General features: G+C 47.8%; 1 protein-coding gene across 1 annotated transcript; it reads right to left on the bottom strand.

Moving 5' to 3' along the window:
• Nucleotides 1–637: 637 nt before the first annotated feature.
• LOC136962608 (growth factor receptor-bound protein 10-like) lies at nt 638–10,590 on the bottom strand. Its single transcript, XM_067256426.1, has 6 exons — nt 10,455–10,590; nt 7,353–7,434; nt 4,628–4,718; nt 1,846–2,080; nt 1,597–1,720; nt 638–688 (listed from the first exon to the last, which is right to left on the bottom strand). The coding sequence occupies exons 2-6, from the start codon at nt 7,410–7,412 to the stop codon at nt 671–673; spliced, it is 528 nt and encodes a 175-aa protein (XP_067112527.1). The 5' UTR covers nt 7,413–7,434; nt 10,455–10,590; the 3' UTR covers nt 638–670.
• Between the last annotated feature and the right edge of the window lie 4,150 nt (nt 10,591–14,740).

The following is a 14,740-nucleotide window of genomic DNA, read 5'->3' on the forward strand; positions in this document are numbered from 1 at the left end:
ATCATTATACTAAGTAAACCCACTAAAACACAGTACATCACAAACACAATCTCACACAAACATCCCTTACACACACAAACACCACACACACACAAAGGGTGTACTGATACAATGCATCATACAACCGTCTGCTTGTTTTGCCTTGCAGAACTGAATTAGTGTATTTAACCAGTCGGACCCTGATTCTATCAATACATTACCAACACATATCACAATATCAGAGACTCAGTGCGCTAACATGTGAGTGTTTTTGTTTGTGTAGACAGAAAGAAAAAGAGTGAGTGACCACTGTGGAAATACTGAAAGAACAGGGACAATTAGCTCTATGAGAGCTTTGAAGTTCGTGGGAGAAACAGTCCATGGGTAAAGAATGAGAAAGTTGCTAAACATCAACTTTCGAATTCTAAAGACAGAAAGCACGAGGTGGAAAAGAGCTTGCAGAAGAGACATGACGCATCCGCTAGCGCGCACACACACGCGCACGCACGCACACACACACGCACACACACGCACACACACCCCTTGTGCGAGTTTGATGTCAGCCCACACACACAAGCTTTGTGTGTGTGTGTGTGTGTGTGTGTGGGTACACAAGCTTTGTGTGTGCCTATGTGGGGCCGTGTGCGTGTGTCCACCCAAGAAAGATGTGGTTCCTGTTCTTCAAGCGTGTTCATCTTTTGCTCAGCTCCTGAGAAGTAGATACATTGTGTGATAGACAAGAACAGAACGTTTCTGGGATCGAATTTGTCAAAGGGAAGAAGGACTGGGCTTAACCACACACACACACACACACACACACACACATAGCTGCGATGCTCTAACGCTGCATGCCTGGCGTGGAAGCGTGTGAACGGGAAGCGGGCGGCCGTCTTCGTCCGGAGACGGGGGTGGGGGGGTGGGGGGGGTCAGAGTGCTCCGATACGGAGACGTTCCCAGACGCTTTCCCGGCCGCTCCGGAACTCCGCCCTCACAAACACCCAGGGAGACACAGGGAGAGAACATCCTGCAGACACACCTCCTTACACAACATCCCGTGTGTGAGTGAGTGAGTGTGTGTGTGTGTGTGTGTGTGTGTGTGTGTGTGTGTGTGTGTGTGTGTGTGTGTGTGTGTGTGTGTGTGTGTGTGTGTGTGTGTGTGTGTGTGTGTGTGTGTGTGTGTGTGTGTGTGTGTGTGTGTGTAAGGGAGAGAGAGTGGGTTAGACAGAGAGAGTGAGAAAGACTGATGGGCACACTTCAACAATAACACCCGGAGTGAGATAACCCGGGGTGACCTATTGTGCGATGGAGGGAAGGGCAGAGGGAAGCCAAAGACAACACAAAGCCCAGCAGAACCATCACTCCAGAGCAACACACAGCCCAGCAGAACCATCACTCCAGAGCAACACACAGCCCAGCAGAACCATCACTCCAGAGCAACACAGCCTGGTCAGCTGATTGAGATACTATTCAGACATAAACCCTATTAACTCCCTTACCACACACACAACAGAACTCCACAGGCTCGTTTTGCAATGTCGTGAACCTCAACGTGTGAGTACAGGTATGGAGGTCAGTACGGTATAGGTGTGTGTGTGTGTCAGGGCGGTGTGTACCTACATGGTTGTCTGAGTTCTGGATGGGGCTGAGGATGGGGGACCCGGTGGGGCTGCAGAGTTCGGGGAAGGGGTTGGGGATGGCAGGGAGGGAGGACGGGCGCACCAGCTGCTCCTCCTGCAGCCTCCTGCAGGGGGCAGCAAAACACACCACTTAAAAAAAAAAAAAAAAAACACACCCAAAAGAATTCCCACCCATTCCAACCGGTGTCTTGTAGGATGGAGGGGAGGGGCGCGGGGGTGGGGGCGTTACCTGACAGCCTGGATGTGCATGGGTTGAGAGCGCCGCAGCTTCTCCCGGGGAGAGGAGGGGGGCACGGGGCGCTGAGGGGGCGGGGCCCCGCGGGGGCCGGGGGGGAGGTGGTGGTGGGTCGCGTGGCCGTTGTGCAGGAGCGGGACCGTGTCGGCGTGCCGGCCGCAGGACGAGTACACGCTCTCTGCGGACGAGCTCATGTCGTTGACCAGCGCCTCCAGGTCCACATCATCTTCTGGGAGGAGAGGGCAAACACAGGAGGGAAGGGAGACAGAGATAGAGACAGAGAGAGGGGGGGAGAGAGGGGGGGAGAGAGGGGGGGAGAAAGGGAAGGAAAGGGAGAGAGAGAGTGGGTGAGAGAGAGAGTCCATGGAGTTAGTTGCAATTGGAAACACATGATCACAAGATGCAGTGCTTGACTTGACCACTAGGTGCCAGGCTAACAGAAGAAGCACCACACATTTCAGCAGTGTTCCTGGTGGTGCCAGAGGGCTACAGTGTCTCCCAGGGAACAGTAGGACGATATGCATAGTCCCTCTCTATAGATCCACTGCTATTATTAGTCTGAAACAGGTTTTTTAAATAGGCTGTGTGTGTGTGTGCACCGGTCCTGACCATGTGTGTTCCACCCGCCACAGAGAATTCCTGACATTCCTCATTAGACAGCCTGTGGAACACTCAGCTCACCGTACATGGTACATGGTGGCGTGAAGAAAGGAGAACAGCCAACACACACAGAGATTCACACACACACACACACACACACACACACACACAGAGACAAAGACACACAGAGACACATCAAAGGAAAAGGTTGGAGAGTGAGGACCACAGAAACACATGCGCGCACTCAAACACTAAGTGTTGTTCTACATACTGTATGTATACTGCCCGTCGGCTAGCTGACCATACAGACATGGCTATGTACCAAGCAACAACATCGAGGTTTGAATACCCAACAAGCATACACACACAGCAACTAGCCTGCATCCCACACATACAAGGTGCACACAGAGGGGGGGGGGGTGTCTGTGACACACAGAGGACAAGCTGGGACAGCGGGTCAGGTGGTGTAGAGGCTTCACACAGGGCAGGGCAGGCTGAACGAGGAAGATGAAAGAAACGAAAAATGGGGGTAGAGAGAAAGAAAGGGAGGAAAACAGAAAGACAGAAGAAAGATAAAGGAAAAAAAGAGAGAGGGATCAGATGATGGTTCTTGTTATTCCAGTGGGTCGTAACGAATGAGTATTTACATTCCAGACATTCACGATCTCCTCACTGGCCCCAGGAGAGGAGAGGAAGGCAGAAATATGTTACCAACAAGCCTCTAAAATCATTCCTCGTCATAAGGCACATGACCACTTCACTTCACGCTGACAACAATGAAGAGTTTAGCTCAGAAATGTTCTAAATATACACACACACACACACAGTGAGAAGCCAGGATACGTAATCTGAGATAGGAGTGTATCTAAATCAACTCGGAGGTGTGGGTGAATAATATTTTTGCTACAGCGTGAAAGAGAAGCCATTTGACTTTGACAGCCGCAAAACGTCCTTCTACAGTACTGTACCTACGGAGTCAGAACCACATTCACCTGCCAGACCGACCAGCCAAACCTCAAACAACCAAACCAACAACAGTGTAAACCTCTATCAGACTCAATCTAACAGACCGACTGGCAATACCTAATCCAAAACCAATCCCACGCAAGGCCTCTGGCCCCTTTACTTGTGAGACTAGGCCTCACAAAACAGTTTGTTATATCGTCATCCAACAGGCCACTCCTTTACAGATTTGACCCACAATCTACAGTACATTCTATACAGGTGTACTTGGCCTTACCATGACTACAGGTAGCCTGTGGAAACCTGTACTGTACATACAGTACAGCACTCCCAGGATTAGTCTGGTTTGGAGGCCTATTTACCCTCTCGTCGACCTCTTAACCCGTTTAACGAAGACCCGTACGGCCGTGACCATTAGTCACCACGGAGACCAGCTGTCCACGCTCCGGGGAAAGGAGCGAGGTTAAACACGGCAGATTTACGACCCCTCGGTCGGGCACGATTCCCCCAGAATTCCCAGGGTCGTGCCGGGTTACGTTTGGATTTCTGGGAATCTTTCAGCAGTGAGACGAGGAGAAAAGACCTACGAGGAGAATAAACATCAAGACCCTCCGTCTGTAACCTGAGAGAGAGAGAGAGAGAGAGAGAGAGAGAGAGAGAGAGAGAGAGAGAGAGAGAGAGAGAGAGAGAGAGAGAGAGAGAGAGAGAGAGAGAGAGAGAGGGGGGGGGGGGGGGGTAGGGAGAAAGACGGGGAGAGAGAAAGAGAGACAAAACACAGGAGAAAGAACTACATCTAAAAACAAGTGGAGAGAGAAAGATGGGGTAGGAAAGGGGACAAGAAAAAAAGAGGTTCTGGGAAGAGAGGAAGAGGAGTGTGTGCACCAGGATATTTGGTCCAGTATATAATAGAGCTTCTCCCTATGGAGTCATATTAGGAGAGTTCCTGGTAGATCACCATTAGAGCTCTAGAATGGACAGCATCATAAAAATTTGTGTGTATCTTCCAGGACCATATTTTCTTCCATTTATCAGGCCATGAAAATATGTGGATTTAAAGCCATTCCAGGTTATAAATTATTGTCCATTTAGATCAGATGCACAAATGATAAGAACAGCACAGATAAACCACGTCTGACCAAATTATAGAGAGAAGCGGAGGAGAGGAGAGGGAGGGAGGGAGGGGAGAAAAGAGGGGAGGAGAGGAGTGGAGTACCTTGGTGAGGGGAGTTGCGGTGAGTGGTACGTTGAAATGCTGGGCCAATCAGATCCTTGGGTCTGTGTGGAGAAGCCCGGTCAACAGTTTCCTGTGAGAGAGGGGTATATAGGAAATAAGTAGACTAGTCATCTGATTTTCCATATCAGTCTTTCATTCTGTTGGGGTTTTTTTCCAGGAAATTCAAGAACGCACGACAGACAGGCAGTCAGACAGACAGATAGACAGATAGACAGATAGACAGACAGACAGACAGACAGACAGACAGATAGACAGACAGACAGACAGACAGACAGACAGACAGACAGATAGACATCCACACTACACAAACACACATGCTAAAATGTACTCGCACATATGTGCACATGAAAATGTCTTTCTTATACACACACGGGCACAGTGACACGTACACACCCAGTCTTCCTCACACATTCCCTAATTTGAAGCAGCCTCAGTGCCAAAACCAAAAAAAGGAGGAGAAGAAGAAAAAGAAAGAACCAACATTTTCACTCTCCATTTTTCCAGGAAAACGGAGAACGCGGAAGCACAGCTTCCTGGAACTGTTCGCTGCCAGAGGTCCCACCGCATACGCATGCACAAACGCGCGTACACACACATGCACACACACACACATCACTCCCCAAGGCGCTCCGAAAACATCCATAAACGCCCGGAGAAAGATTTACAGCTCTGAGAACCAGTGGCCAAGGGTTTTCCAGGGAAAGCTAGACCACAAGGGGATGTGCTATGGATGAGCTGGAACTAAGGAAGCCTCAGACACACTATTCTAAACCCTACACCTAACTATACACCTCAACACATCTTCACAGTGTAGAGAGGAAGGTCCGTGATGTTGTCGTACAACACAATACTGTACAGCTGCTTGAAAACAGTGACTGAGGTTTTTTTTCCCCCTGGTAAGGTCTTATTGTCGGGACAAACTCCCGATCCTAAAAATGCATCGTTCACTAGCAGATCAAATTGGCAAATCAGATCACTGATTCTCATTCATTGGCTATGAGAACCTTACTGCGGTTGGTGAAATTCTTTAAACTCTCTCTCCCCCTCTGGACTTCAGCAGCAGCTCCTTCTGGCCGGGATTAAGCCTGCCTGCCTGTCATGATGAGGAGATTAAAGGGCTAACCTTTGACCTGGAAGAACATGCTCAGCCAGAGCACATCCCTTTAATAAGAGAGGAGGCCAAAGTCTACGGGAGCTAATGATACTTATAATGGTCAGGTTAGATTTATATTATATAGGCTATAATAAATATTTCATACATATTTTTATGAAAAGAAAAAAACACACACACTTCCCTTCTCAGATGTACTGAAGCACTCTGGACTGAGATTACTGAAAATCTCACACACACACACACACACACGTGCACATACATATTAAGAAGTCAGATGGCTGAGCGGTTAGGGAATCGGGCTAGTAATCAGAAGGTTTCTAGTTCAATTCCTGGCTATGCCAACCAAATGATGTTGTGTCCTTGGGAAAGGCACTTCACCCTACTTGCCTCGGGGGGGAATGTCCCTGTACTTACTGTAAGTCGCTCTGGATAAGAGCGTCTGATAAATGACTAAATGTAAATGTAAATGTAAGAAATAACTGCACTGGACCATCACCGCTAAAACCAAGACATATGTGTCTTACATTCCAAATTCCACACGCAAACACACACACACATCCTTCTTTGAGACAGCCTTGGAATGTAGTCCAGAATCTCTGAACATGCCTGTAGATTTGCACTTCATGAAGTTACGCAAGTCAGCAGGAAAGACGTTGCTCTGCCTCGAATATACACACCAATCCTGCAGTCACAGCCCAATAAGACAAAGTACGTGTGTGTGTTTGTTATCGTGATATTTATATAACGAACATGCCAGTTGTCTGACTACACACACACAAACACACATACAGAAAAAGTGGGGTTGTCGGAGTCCAATGAACAATTCCTTCCAAACCAAATAGTGGAGCTCCAGAACACAGACCAGGGTTATAGAGGGTCTAGCCTGGCCTATCTGTGGGCCCAGCCACGGCCTGCATACCTCACCCTAAGAGCCAGCTCTCTACCAGGAGCTTACAGCACACTATCAACACAATGGACAGACGAAGGAGGGAGTCATGGCTCCCAGTCACACAATCGGCGCCACCGTCACAACATTGCGCCACGCTCAGAGGCCCGGCATACCAGAGAGCTGCCGCTGGGGGGAAGGAGGGGGGAGTGTTGTGCTTGAACTTTGTTTTTGTTGTTTCTTTTCCTGTGTGCTATTTTTAGCCACTCTTGCTTTGGCAGCTAATTTAGAGGGGTCAAGATGGGTCAGACTTAAGAGAGAGGCTTGAGAGAAGCCAGGTTCAGTCACAGAGGCCTCATTGACTCTGCTGGAGTGGGCCAGCTACCAGCTAGCCAGCTAGCCAACATAAGATGGCTTTGTTAAGAACGGTGAGCTATGGTCCAGTTGGACCATGTCCAACCTGGCTGTAGAGGGCTTAAATATAGCACTCTTATGAACTGCGCACATACACACACACACACACATAAATGCACACGCCAGCTTGAGCAAAGCCATGGTTACATCAGGCAGGCCCGCTAACACGCATCACACAAGAGCGATCACAGAGCTGTGACTGACAGCCGATAAAGAAGAAAAAGAGTGTGTGTGTGTGTGTGCGTGTGGGGGGGGTGGACACTACACTACACACTCACAGAGGTCATTACCTGGTAATTGGGGTGGAGAAGGAAGTAGTCAGGACATCCTGCTAAGGCCATGGTGTCCATCCAGTCCTTGCTTCCAGGACACCTGCGCATGGAAGAGACTGTTACAGACCCTTCCTGGACTCTGACCTCCAGAGACACCGGTCAGAACCATGCACTTTTTCTGCTGGGCTTTCCGTTACGCGCCATTTGTACGTCGCTTGGGATGAAAGCGTCTGCTCTAACGAACAGCATTTGACATGCAGTGTGATAGATAGGGCTGCTGACAGAAGCTTCGCATCTTGATCACCTTCAGTTTCCTCTCTCGATCTGGTCCCCGGGTACTTCTGTCTCGGCAGGGGTCTTACGAGTGCCTAGGTTCTCCTGCAGGAGTGTCTGCCCTCACCTACAGGAACTCATGGCTTTCTATAGGGGGATTTTGGAAAATGTAAATATGAGAGGACAAACTAAATTGTGCCATCTAGCTCACACTGACTACAACATGGCTCATGGGGAGAGAGAGAGAAAGAGAGAGAGAGGACTGGGGAGAGAGGACAGGAGAGAGAGCATGTCTGAGGAGAGAGAGAGGGCTGACGAAACAGGGAGATATATCTGTGCATCCCTTGTGAAAAAGTTTGAAGCAGGGTTCAGTTTGAACCAGGCTCTGCATTCTAATGCCTTGTCTGAAACGTCCCATTCTGCCAGACGGTGAGGGGGAAGGGGGGGGAGGAGAGGGAGGGAGAGGCGATGGTGGGAGTGGGCCGGGGGAGTCCAGACACCCGGCTAATGTTTTGGGTTCAGTCCTGGAACATTTTGATCCGGCACCCGGAGAGAACATGCACACAGACATATGCATGTACACACACGAACCAGCACAGTTGCATGTGCATACACACACACACTAATACACGAACAAGCACAGTTGCATACACACACACGAACAAGCACAGGCACACATGCACCCTTTCTCTATCTAGAAACTGAAATGAAGACACCGGGTATGTGGAATTTGGCTTCGACATGATTGGACTGGTTTCAGAAAATCCTAGTGGAGCCCAATTTCTGTACATGTCACATTAATACATTTTGTTCTTTAGTGGAATTCATGTTGGCAAATGTTGCATACCAAATGCTGATGGAGGGAATAGATTATTTCACTGACAGATTTTTTCTTTCATATTTGAGCACAAGTCTTGCCAAATACTAAAGATGTGATTTCAGCTCCATCGAATTTAACATTCTAGTAGAGAGGGTCTTTTGGACCCAACCATCATTTTGACCTCGGTCCCCAAATGTCTATGCTGTCACCTTTTACCTCTCCATCATTCGCTCTCACTCCTCCATCCTTCTGCTCCCTCATTCTGCTCCCTCTCTCCCTCCCTCCTGCTGGGCCTGGCGTTTCGCCCGGTCCAGCCTGGGCACCAGGGACGTGGGTCAGGCCAGGGTGATGTGGCTGGGTGGCCTCTTTCTGCTCTGGGGCGGCCAGGGGTGGTCCTGACCATCAGCCTCCCTAACCAGGTCAGTTTGGCCCGGCCAACTGCCCGCCTCGCTGCCAGTCGCATTTTTTACCGCCAACCTCTCCCGCCCCCCCCCCCCCTCCTCCCTATTTGACCTCGGCCTCCCTCTCTCTCTCTCTCTCTCTCTCTCTATCTCTCTCCCCTTCTTCATCTCTGTTTCTCTCTCCATCTCAGTCCCTCATCCAAACACAAATGAGGGTGCGCGTGCAAATCAAGAAAAGGAATGGCTAGCATCCAGAACAGAATTACTGTTTAATCAGAGCTCTACAGTGTACTGTTGCTGTATGCATTTACAACAATCACATTACCGTCTGAAAGGGCACATTGCAGGGGGCATCCTATGTACATCTAATAGCCATGTTGCTGTGTTGAAACCAAAGCTGTGGACTCAAAGCAGTTGACATTTGCTGACATTTGTGCTTCCGCCTGCAGAGACAGAGCAATTACCGTTTTACTGGTCATTTAGAAAGAACCAGAGTTGGCTAGGCCGAGAACAACTTAATAATGTCACTGGTGTGTGCGTTAATAATGTCACTTGTGTGTGTGTTAATAATGTCACTGGTGTGTGTGTTATTTGACTTACTCGTGTGAAGCGGCTATTTTTCTAAACCTCCAGTTGGTAATTATGAACCAAGCTGAGCCAGCATTGAGCTAAGGGTCATGCCAGTGGCACTGACTTCCTGGTCAAGCTACTGAGAGAGTGGGGGAGAGAGAGAGAGCGAGAGTGGGGGAGAGAGAGAGAGAGAGTGGGGGGGGGAGAGAGAGAGAGAGTGGGGGGGGGAGAGAGAGAGAGAGAGAGAGAGAGAGAGAGAGAGAGAGAGAGAGAGACCAAAGCCATCCAGGGTTCCCTTGTAATAGTCACCATGTCATCCAGCTTAGAAATAGGTCAAGTACAAAAGTTCCAACTGCCATTCAAAAGAGTGCACGCGGTTTTGGCTGCTGGGTTGATATGGCTGACCGAGGATGCAACTATCAGAGCAGTATTCGGGCAGACAGAGAACACTCAAGACATCTGTTCTGCACAGTGCATTTCTGTGTCAGCGTTCCAGAGCGGTACGCACCCGCACACGGTGGGCTGGCAGGAAGTCTACCGGAGTGCAGAGAGGGAATACATTATGTAAGAGGTAATGGACCTTTATGATAGGAAAGCAACACAGACAGTAAACTTAGGCCTGCTGTCATAAACACGCAGACCGGGGAGGAGGCTCCTGATGCAATACCCACGAGTAACCAATCTTTGAGTACTGGTGATGAAAACAGAAGGGTGCCTATAATTGACCTATGTTGTGCGATTCCCTGTGTCATGAACCGATAATACATGCGAGATTCCTGCCAAAGCAAATCTCACATGTATCTCTCAGGTATTGTGGAGAGTCACTAGATAGCCGGGGGGTATGACGTCTGCTCTACGGAGTAGACTATCGACCCCCTCTGTCCATAACCATCTCTTTTTCTCCCCCTTCCTCCTCTTTCCGCTACACTGCCCTCGGTAAGATGTGTCAATCACCAAAAGATTTCGAATGCAACATTAACCACGAATAAACAACTTAGTAGGTAAAATCACGATTCAAACGTTTTTTTTGCAAACACACGTCTCCGTTCTACCTACCTCGAAATCCAACAGTCTACACAGGACCGGGACACCAGAATCTGGAACACTGACCAAAAAAATCGCTTGTCTGTCGGTTTATCTGAAGCACGCCACTGTCCAAATCTCAAACTATTACCAAACTCTCGCTGTTGTCTCTCACGTTGTCGCTTCCAAACACACACTTCGGCCAGCTGACTCCTCCAGCATACACGCACATAGAGGAAAACTCCCCTCAGCCCCGCCCAGTCGTACGCTGCAGACGCCTCCTTCGCAGGGAACCCCACTCCTTAACTCTTTACGGGGAGGGTGCATCGTTTTACTTGGGGAGGCTTCGGCCGGCTGTCTGAAGAGATTTAGTGCTTCCGGTTGTGTTTAAAGAGTCCTAAATTATTATGACGTCTGTTTGTTTTTTGTATGTGCTCCCACACGTGTAAGGAGACGTCTCTGTCGTGTTCTCTCTCTCGCACGCACACACAAACACTTGTGTGTGCAACTTTTGGTGTGTGGAACTTGCGGTGCTTTCCATGGGTAGAAAACAAATATCTACAGGATTTAGGCTGATCCTTAACACCCTCAAGCATGTCATCAGTTTGTATTAATAATTCCACAATCGCGCTACATACCCCCCCCCCCCCCCCCCCCCCCCTACCTCCCCACATACACGACTCATCAAAATCTCAGATGCCAGTCAGACCCTCTCATCCAGCTGGATATAGAGGCTGTAACTCATCATGTAAAATAAACACCCCCCGGTCTATCTTTTCTCCATTTTCACTACCGGCTGCTCTCCACCCATCCCCCAACCTGAACCTCTCAGGTTTCATCATGCGCTGCTCCTGCAGTCTGACCCTGGTAGCCATTAACTCATGTACTCACCACTGCCGGAATACTGGACAAATGCATTGGTGAAAGACCATATCTGTGTCCGCTCCCTGCGCTTCTGATTCAGGAAAGGGGGAAATATCCCACACACTCAGATACACACACACACACACACATACACAGGGAAATATCACACATGAGATAAAGGAGGGGGCATGGGTAGGGAGGGGGGTAGCTCTAGAATTCTCTGTACAACAAGACCCAACTGGTCCCCTTTTGTATTGACGGTTTAAAAACCGTGTCAAAGGTTACACAATCTACACTGAGACAGCTTGATGTTTCCCAGTGAAATGGGTTAACCACACACATACACAAAACACACATACGCACACAAACATAGAGAAGCAGAAGCGTGCCATTACATCAAAATTCCACCAATCCTTCAGGAGAACAACCAGGCCTCCAGGCCAGAGGCTCTGGGACCGTCCTACCCCCACCTTCACCACCCCACCCCCAGATAGAAGTTATCTGCAGGCCATACATCCCTTCAAATAACACCATTACACCTACCAATCTACAACATACAATGGTGGTTAGCCACAAAGTACGGTTACCCAAACATATGTTGTGAGTCATTGGAGGATATTTCCTTGTGTGTGGTTGGGAGGTATGTCGTTGTGAGCATTGACATCACTCTGTTTAGACTAGTTTCTGACCTCAGAATTTGAATCATTTGCTTTTTGTGGACCCTGGCAGGTGGTGTGCAGAGGGAGACAGAGAGACAGGGAGATAGTGTCCGGGTAAACAGAGCAGGAGGGCTAGTTCAGCTTTGATGGCCCTTGGGCTTGACTAACAGTTAATGAAAACATGCATCATTGCCTGTCACACGATAATGTGTGCGGCCCAAATTAGCAACAAGAAACTACAATCCCTGTGAGAGAGTGTGAGGCATTGAAAGAGAGAGAGAGGACAGAGAGGTCCAGCTTAGCTCTAATGGCCCTTAGCTCGGACCAACAATCAAAGCTAATGAAAACATGCATCATTGCCTGTCACATGCTAATCTTTGCGGCCAAAATTAGCTATAAGAAATTATAATCCTGTTTTTGTTCTGTCTTTGGTTTAAGTTGTGGGATTTGGGTGAAATTAGGTATCTACATTACAAACCCAAACCGTTGAAAGCCCTTAAACACTTTGTATGAGGACACAGAGATTTGGGTCTCGGGTCCTGACAAGCACCGAACACACACCAGCATACACACACAAGCACGCACGGACGCACACACACACACACACACACACACACACACACACACGTGCACGCACACACACACACAAGCATACACACAGACATACACTTTTCCCACCTCAACTTCTATTATTGTGCGTGTGTGTGTACGTGTTGTTAACTGGTTTGTATTGTGCATCCCCCCCATTTCCTACAAGTTGTTGAGTCTGTTAGGAGATCAAAGTTTGAGCCCTTGATTAATCCATAGCACAGGAGCTTTTACTGACTAATAACTGAACATTCCTTTCATTCTCCTAGCTCGGTACGTCAGAACAATCCAACCTTGAACTTAACACGTTCTCTAATCTCCCCCGTAGCAATTCCTAACCCTAACTTGGCTCCATTCTTCAGACCTAGTTTATCCTTCCCTCCTAGCTCACTCTTCAAACCAAGTCCACTCATCAAATATAGCTCCCTCTCTAAATCTTGCTAATAACAGAACCGTTAGTACCTGTGCCACAGTGGCACACAGGCATGTGGTGTTCTTTACAGGCCAGGCGGATGGTTTGGGTCACTGGTGGCCGTGGGGTGGATAGTGGGCCTACTATGCTCTATCTGACACGCTGGGCTTGAGAGACCATTGGCCAACCAGATGTTTGGTTTGGAGCCCTAAGAGGTGGAACACCAGCTTTCCATCTGGCTCTGTGACACGACCGCAACAGGAATAGAATACGGAGAAAGCGAGAAACATGACTCCCTTTTCAATGAGATGAGAAAGGAATGCTTTTCCTGCACCTGCAAGTCCTTTGTTTTTCCAAGCGGATAGTCCATAAAAAAGACTTGAGCAATAATCAGCCGAGGAATTTAATTTTGCCTCGACTAAATCACCTGGAATGTGTGTGCTTCTGAAACCAATGGACTCCCATATAGCATAAAGCGTTGGTATTTGACTTGGGAATGAGAATGGGTTGAGCATATGGATCTCCATGACGAAAAAAAGTCTGTTGAACACTGAATCTTTCTTGGAATGAACAATCATCAGATTCATAATGTGAAACCAAATCATGAGACAAACTTTGCCATAGCTACAAAAAACTGCCAACAGCATCAGTTTTCTAATGATTAGCAACCATAGTTATTATTTCTAGTTTATGGGAAAACCCCTTGAATTCTACAAGAACACATCAGTACATTTTGGACCACAGTATCACTATGGATCCTGGTTACCTGTCAGAGATCTGGCTAGGGTTTAGAATGTAATAGAATCAAACTGGATGGACTTGAAATAAAACATCCTGAAACATTCTCTTCCCTGCCTTGCTCTGTGTCTGTTCTTATAGCCCCTCTCTCTCTCTCTGTAAGTATCATCTATCCTCTGCCAAAAGACTGACAGTCTATTAATAGCAGCCCTCTGAGAATCCAAACCACATTTGTTTAGGTCCAGCCTTAGCACTGCAGCCATTAACAATACAGATAAATCCAACATGAAACAAGATGGAAAACTTTGCTTCAAATACATTCAGTGCATATGTTCACGTACAGTTTGTATATTCATGAACAAAAACGTCTATTTGAAGGTGCTGTTGAATAGAAGAAGCCATTTCAGTCTTAACGGCTGATAAGGTTAAGCATTTGGCTTTCCATGCCGATCATCTAGACATCGGATAATGTAGCCAACTTTTAAAATGGACTTTAAGTTTTTGTTCTTAATTATTTAATTGTTAGCAATGCTAATGACAGTATTTATTTTTTATTTTTACTCCAACACGTCAATCCAATCAAGCCCAAACAAATACGCACTTGAAGTTAATGTATATATTTTTGGGTCTTTTATTATTAACATCAAGTTGCACAAAAAGGCTATAAGTGTATGTATAATTACAACTACAGTATGTGACAACAGAAGATTATGTGAACGTGAATGTTTGAATGAGATGTGAATTCTTTACGGATTAAACTTGTGTACTCCAACACTTCCCACAACACTGGAAACAATGATTCAACTTGAAATATCTGAAGAACCATGTGGTTGGTTTGGATGAAACCATAGGGCCTAGATTGTTGCCAGTGCTGCAGTTGCCCTTCAAGCAAGTACTGTAAATTGCAGGTGACGTTTGTGCAGCGCAGTGTGTCTCAGTCAAGGCCTTGGCCTTGCACGGTTGAGTGAAAGGTTGATTTGTGGGCCCCACTTGTGACACGTAGTGTCACGTTCCTTCTCGCCTGTTGCCCCTATTGTCTCTTTTTGTCTCTCTCTCCC

This window comes from Osmerus mordax, chromosome 18 (genome assembly GCF_038355195.1).
Source record: "Osmerus mordax isolate fOsmMor3 chromosome 18, fOsmMor3.pri, whole genome shotgun sequence".
Taxonomy (NCBI): domain Eukaryota; kingdom Metazoa; phylum Chordata; class Actinopteri; order Osmeriformes; family Osmeridae; genus Osmerus; species Osmerus mordax.